We start from the raw sequence: 7172 nt of genomic DNA on the forward strand, positions 1-7172 counted from the left end.
GAATAAAGTTGCCAGGGAGTAGTGAAAAGATTCAACATAACGGAGTTGCTGTCTTTCCTCGCCCACCTTGTTAAAATATAATTGCTTTCAACGTTTTATGAGATATCTTCTGCACAATATCAAGCAGAATATTGTATTAAAATTTGTCTGTTCGCAGAGGGTGGCAGTGAATAGGAGAAGCCATAGACTCGTTTGAAAGGGGGTGCAGCGTTGCGACGTAAGTATGAAAAAAAAAATGTGAGGATTGAAAACTTACATGAAACATTTTTGATTGACCTTTGATTTTTGTTTAGTGAATAAAAGACACTCTGAATGTCCCATTAAGGTTCTTGCTTTTGGAGTTTGCTTTGTTTTCATTCAACTTAAGTGTCCCTGTCTGAGAAAGTGTTCCAGGAGCCAGAAGTGGTGGTCAACCGATTCGGGTGAAACTTGGCACAAAAGTTGAATGTGATAAGATATTTCAAGATACTTTGGCTCACTTCTCTGACTGTTTTTTCTGGAGTTTCAGGGGGTTCCCATTGGTGGCCTGTGAAGCACCATTTGCATTTGCCTTTTGAAAGTACTATAAAACTCCATTGGTAAATTGTGCTGCCAAACGAATTTGGCCATGGACTCTACTATAGTGGAGCTTTTACTTCACAAATATAGCTGTGTTCTGAAGTGATTAGACAGAGGGGGGCCTTAGGTCAAATTTGAGGTCAAAATCATCACCCAAAATTGCCATTTTTTCAAAAAACCATAACACTCACCTGCATTCTTGCATAACTTTCATACCAAATCCAGTATGTACTTTAGTGACCCATTTATCAAAATCAGTTGAGAAAAATTTGGCTTGTTAAGGTTTCTTAGGTTTTTGGCACAAACCCTCAATATCCCTCTCAGGCCAAGCAAAATGGAGTTTTGAGCATAATTCATGCCATAAACAGACCAAATTCTTGACATAAGGCCTTAATTTTGTATTAGGTGAGTGAAAATGAAACACCAGAGCCAAATCAGTGTCATTATCTAGAAATATCTCCACTCATAGCTTACAAATGCACTAAGAAGGCCTCTGATTAGCACTACAAACACCCAGCGGTTTAGCAAAATAAAGTAACATCATAAATGAAAACCTTGTACCCATCATAGAGCACAAATGATGATGTTCTGACCTAAATATGACAATATTTTTGAAAGATACTTGAGTTTTCTCTGATCTATGTTTGTTAGGCCATATTTCCACATGTACCATACTCCAAGCATGCGAAGTCTCTATATTTTGTCAGGCCGTATTTTACTTGAAAATAAAGTGACTTTAACCCGGTGTTAACCATTAAGCTAAGAATAAAGCGATCGTTAAAAGATGATTCACGTCTGAACTTTGAATAGGCTGAATAGCTCTCACAAATACCTATCACTACGCGAGCATGACCATGCATACAAAAGCTTACGTGCCGCAGTGAGCACCGTCCAGGTGACTTGTGATCCACCAGAGATCTGAAGTACTTTTGAACTGAATTAATGGAACGGAACTATCCAGCGAAGAGGGAATCCATAGTCAGAAGAGCTGGATGACAAAATATTATTGTTGCTGTGTAAATGAAATATTCCACAAGAGACATGAGTATGAACATGCCATTAGAGACAGCGCGTCACCCAAGCCGAAAATAGACTGGACACTAAGAAACAACTCATAGGGAGTTGGTATCTAGTACGATAGGTACGCCTGCTTGTTAAATCCAAATTGCGGGAAATTGAAATTCCTGAATAAAATAAACCGGTTCGATACCCTTGAATGATCCTAACTTTTTCACTGTTGATCTAATAGAGATGAATCCTAATACAATTCGCAGAAGACAAATGCCCTACGTCTTCAAGGCGGAGATGGAGTGGTTTGCGAAAGGCTTTCATCAGCCAAAAACTAGCTAAGCGTGAGATATGTACGGTGGCTCATAAGTGCCATGCAAAAATTGTGATTTTTTTATCGTTTTAGCGACTTTTTTGGCGACTTTTTTAGCGACTTTTTTAGCGACTTTTTTAGCGACTTTTTTAGCGACTTTTTTAGCGACTTTTTTAGCGACTTTTTTAGCGACTTTTTAGCGACCGAAGTAATGCGGGCTCAAGTTGCTTCTCAAGAGAAGATGGCTGAACTCGAAACCGAAATCAATGAGGTAAATAACTCTCAGGTTCACGGTATTCACTGGAATTCACTAAATTTGCATAAAATAGCGCAGATTTCAACTTAACGCATTTTTCTGCTTATAGATATGCGAGTTTCTCGCAAAAAGAGAGATTCGAGACGAAGTGATCGCTCGATTCAGGAACGAGAAGGTATGCAGTGAACTTAATTGTCTGGACATGATCACCATCCCGATAGTTTTTTCGATAAATAACTATCCTAACTTGTCTTCCCCACTGCTGTAGTTCACCGCTGTTTGAGCCACCTTTGCATGCGTCAAAAATGCGTTGCATAACCCTTAAATAGAAATATTGAAAGGATCAAACATAAACAGCCAGGAAACAATCATTAATTAGACTCGTCAGAGATCTTTACCATCCAGTCAGATGCAAATTCATGGACTTGAATAAGTTTGAAACTCGTTAAAATGAATCAACCAGATAGAAGGAAATAATATTCCTTTTTCAGACGTTGCTGTATTGATGGCATTTATAATTTTAATGCAGTTTCTATTTCCTATTTTTTAGATGGATTATTCGGCAGTAAATACTGCCTCAGATGAACAATTGCAAGAGTTAGGACCATTGCGAAGGGGAGATCTGCTGTCCTTAAGAAGCTTTGTAAATGAAAAGTTGCGAGGTGAGAGTAGAGATGAGAAGAAAAGAAAGCTGCTTGATCTCCTCCAAAAAAGGGTAAAACCAAAGAAAAAGAGAGCCGAAGAAAAGGCAAGTACAGAGCCAGGACCCTCTAACCAAATTATAAATGGCTACCGTAAAGTTCAGTTTGGCTGGCTGCACTATGACCCGCAACAGAATAGGTATGTTGGAGTTCGCCTTGCAAAAGGAGGTGGGACTAGAACTGTGAGAGCAGAACGTAGCTCAGATGTTCGTGATTTGATTGCTTTGGGTAAATCAATTTTCTTCCCAGGTGGTATGAGCTTTTATGGTAGATTTGAAGACATGACATCAACACTTGGAAACTTCAAAGGTGATCAGATATCCTTTGCAAATTTCACTTTGGCCAGATACATAACCAACCATGCCCTGACCACAGTCAGACTTAATTTGATGACAAGATCAGTTGAAAAGGAAAGTCAAGGGTGTGACGCAGAGTTGCCAGAGGTTTTTGAAGTGGATAGGAAGCCAACCAAAGTTCATGCTAAGAAAGAATGCAATGATGATGCCAACCATGGTGGACTGATGGGCACTTGTGCTGAACGTGAGACCATTAAAGCCCAACAGGACAGGGAGTATGAAGAGTCCCTGGCAGCTGACCGAGCAAAAGAAAAACAAAAGCTGGAGATTGAGGAGGCAACCAAGAGGCAAATGGAGTTGCAAGCTGCACGTAAGAGAAGACTACCTCCTGAACCTGTAGTTAATGAAGCTCGTGCTGTTGTCTCAGTCCGTCATGTTACCTTGGGTATTCAAAGACGGGCTTTTAGAGCAAGTGATGAAATGGGTGCAGTGTATGACTGGATTGGCTCTCTAAGTACCAAGCCAGAATCATTTGCCCTTTCAGGGTGTGGGCTGCCAGAACTGATGCCATCATTATCTGTTATGGTGGCAGACAAATCCATATTGAATATGCAGGAAACACAGGGCATGCCTTCTTATCCTGAAGATGGATTAAACTTTCTAGGATTTGGAAATCTGGAAGATTTAAGCAACCTGGATGTCACAGTACCTGATCTATGGTGTACTATGGATGATTTCAACTTCAATGCGACCTTACCAACAGCCTTTATGGAAAGGGACTTTGCCACGTAAGTGGTCATGTTGTTAGCCCATGAACTGAAAAAGTGATGTTAATCGATGTTTATTACATATTTGAAGTACAATGTGCTTTTCAATTAGACATTGTTATAACATAATTAGAATAAACCCACTACCTATTGACTAGAATCCATCAGCATTCCAGTAGGTGCATTACCATTTTTTCTACTCTGCATGTCACTGCATTCAAATGGAATGACTGTGCACATTGTAATAATTTTACAGAGTTGGGCTGTTTGTGTCTGTGTGGAATTTTATGAAATGAAAATTTATTTTATCAATTCAAAATCTTCGTTGGAAAGAGTAAGAAATGTGTTAATTTTATGAAGAATAAAACCACAACCATTCCACCAATGCTAAAAAGTGTTGTTTGTAATCTGTAAAGATGTTGAAGTTAATGATCCAGGGAACTTACATTTACATGCTCACTAATCCTACAGCCAAAACAATCCTGAAGTCACCCATGTTACTGAGGACAGAATTGCTAGTGTGGTCAACAGTGGTGGTACTAAGGACAGCAGCCTTATTCTAGCCAATAGTAATGCTACTGACGACAGCAGCGCTAGTCAAGCAAACAATAGTGCTACTCAGGACAGCAGCCCTAGTGTAGCTAATAATAATGCTACTCAGGACAGCAGCCCTAGTGTGGCCAATAATAACGCTACTCAGGACAGCAGCCCTCGTGTGGCCAATAATAAAGCTACTCAGGACAGCAGCCCTAGTCCAGCCAACAATAATGCTACTGAGGACAGCAACCTCACTGTAGCCAACAATGATGCTACTCAGGACAGCAACCTTAGTGTAGCCAACAATAGTGCCACTCAGGTCAGCAATCCAAGCAGGTACGTTCTTGAGTTGACTTTGACACAGAAAAGACATGAGCATATCATGAAGTCATCAGTTAGCATGCATTATCACTTAGGCTAGGTGGTCTTTTCTGCATGAAATAACAGTAGTTACAGGAACAGAAAATTAAGTAATGCATTGATCAATGTCTTAAACCAATGATCAAACATGTTTGGCAATAACTGGGTACAGATCCTTTCTAAACAAATTTTCAACAAATTTATTGATAAATAGATCAATTAATATAGAAATAAATGAAAAATGAATTAATTACATTTGCTAATTAAAGGTGAGTACATTGTGGGAGGTGTGGTGGCCCCATGGTTAGTGCGCCTAACTCGGCAGCAAATGATCTAGGCTCAAGCCCTGGCCAGGGACATTGTGTTGTGTTCTTGGGCAAGACACTTTTCCCTTACAGTGCCTCTCTCCACCTAGGGCATGAATGGGTACTGGCAATTTTAATGCTGGAGGGTAGACGTGCAATGGACTAGCATCTCATCCAGGGTGGAGTAGAAATACTCCTGCTCACTTCATGCTACAGAAATGGGGATAAGATAAGATAAGCTCCAGCCTGATGGGCTGCTTACGAGCCTTACTTGGCTGGTAAGCAGAATTTACCTACCTTACATTGGGATCAAAACTGTTGTCAAACAGCATAACAAAACTATTTCATATTGCTTTTCTGGTTGTAGGACCACACAAAGGGGTACCAGACACAGTCAGACAAACCGTGTAAGCTCTCAGGGTGTTTTATTTCTTTTCATTACTCTAAATGTATCCCCACAGATGATCATGATGGTACTTTTAAGTCCTGTGTCATTCAGTTTACCTTCTTTTCTGAACATACACCCTGTTTTTTGCCGTAAATTGTAACCCTATGGCAAAAATCTACAGTGTAACAGATATAAATACACCAAGGCAAAAAATTATTAAATGGAGAAATAATTGGAAAAGAACTTCAAAGGTGGGCTAGTACTAATTTTTGTCTTCTTTTTATGGCTGAGGGCATATTAATCCCTTTTAATGAAATTAATAATAAATAATAATAATTGACAATTTTTTATAGCACCCTATCCGATAGCCCTAAGGCATTTTGCAATCAAGGTGAAACATTAAAAATAACAAATAACATATTAAATCCTGCCGGCATGTGTTATTCCTGTTACTTTGTATATATTTTGGTGGCTTCCAGTGCCTTTCAACTTCAATACCAAACTGAGGATATCAGGTAACACTAGAAAGAGGTGAAGAAATCACCTGCCCTTGGGAGATTTTCTGGTATTAATTTCTTGTGATGTTTTTATCTTTAGGGTTTTCAGTTTCGGCAAATTTATTTGTCACAATTGGTGAGTGGTACATCCGAGACAGAAACCCTGGTAGGAAAATATTATTTTGTAATTATTATTGAAGTGATTTTATACTTAACCTATAAAATAGGTTATGGATCAACTGATACACCTCATTACTCATGAATCTACACAAACCACAGCATGCTGCTGTGAAACCAAAACCTTCTTGAGCAAAGCTGCTTTGAAGGCTAAACTGTAAGAAAAGTGTGCACTTCTTAAGAGATTTCTAATCCTAAAAAAGAAACTTTTTTATTAAAAATAAAAGCAAAAATCAGTTACAGAAATAAGTGCACAATCCTTACCCAATTTCGAAACAAAACTCCTGAAAAACCATTGTGATACTTATATAGCTTATATCAGGGGGTAGCATCCTCCCCCGCCCACTGGGCCGCACAGTCAACTTCGCATTTTCTACTCAAGTTATTACGTAGTATGGTCTTCAGTCTATGGTGATGGCAGATTATTTTTTTCCGGCAGGAAAATACCACCTCTACAAATACAGAGCACTTTTCAGAAGGTGAGAATACAATCAAGAAACTTACGAAGACATTTTAGTCAAGCCTGTTTTTAAGATGGAATTTTGCTTCCATTAGATTAAAGAACGCATTCTCATTGCTATCATTTTGAACAAAGATAATGCAATTTTTGAATTTTTTTCGCTTCCATTCTGACATTTTCCTACTTTAATCTTACAGACTTTGGCAGTCAGACCGTACAGGTCCACCGTACAAGATTGAAGGACGACCTTATACAGTTATTCTCGCGTCCAGAGATAACACGACAAGCACTAAATGTAAGAGTCATTGATGACCATGGTCGTTTGGAGAAGGGAGAAGGCCCCGGCGTACTGAGAGACGTATTGTCTACTTTTTGGCAACACATATTTGCTTCGCTGACGTTGGGGCACGTTGAAAAGGTACCTTCCATCAGACATGATCATCAAAAACAGGAATGGGAAGCGATTGGGCGTGTGTTGCTGTATGGTTTTAAAGAAGCAGGCTATGTGCCCGTATGCCTATCACCAGTATTCCTGGCATCCTGTCTACA

At 39.3% G+C, this 7172-nt stretch overlaps 1 protein-coding gene across 4 annotated transcripts in view; it reads left to right on the top strand.

Moving 5' to 3' along the window:
* Window positions 1–7172, top strand: part of LOC111324206 (uncharacterized) — a 28801-nt gene that overhangs the window by 20136 nt on the left and 1493 nt on the right. The window contains exons 6-14 of one of the 4 annotated variants that reach the window (XM_088729553.1): window positions 158–2150; window positions 2245–2310; window positions 2686–2975; window positions 3183–3920; window positions 4371–4772; window positions 5469–5508; window positions 6087–6152; window positions 6603–6642; window positions 6821–7172. The exon at window positions 6821–7172 is cut by the window's right edge and continues 1493 nt beyond it. In XM_088729553.1, the coding sequence (XP_088585679.1) occupies window positions 2091–2150; window positions 2245–2310; window positions 2686–2975; window positions 3183–3920; window positions 4371–4772; window positions 5469–5508; window positions 6087–6152; window positions 6603–6642; window positions 6821–7172 (2054 nt within the window). In that variant the 5' untranslated portion in view covers window positions 158–2090. Of the gene's footprint in view, window positions 1–157; window positions 2151–2244; window positions 2311–2685; window positions 3921–4370; window positions 4773–5468; window positions 5509–6086; window positions 6153–6602; window positions 6643–6820 lie in introns of those variants that run through there. The other 3 variants (XM_088729552.1, XM_088729551.1, XM_088729554.1) reach the window with 3 other exon arrangements.

Source organism: Stylophora pistillata, chromosome 8, assembly GCF_964205215.1.
Source record: "Stylophora pistillata chromosome 8, jaStyPist1.2, whole genome shotgun sequence".
Classification (NCBI taxonomy): domain Eukaryota; kingdom Metazoa; phylum Cnidaria; class Anthozoa; order Scleractinia; family Pocilloporidae; genus Stylophora; species Stylophora pistillata.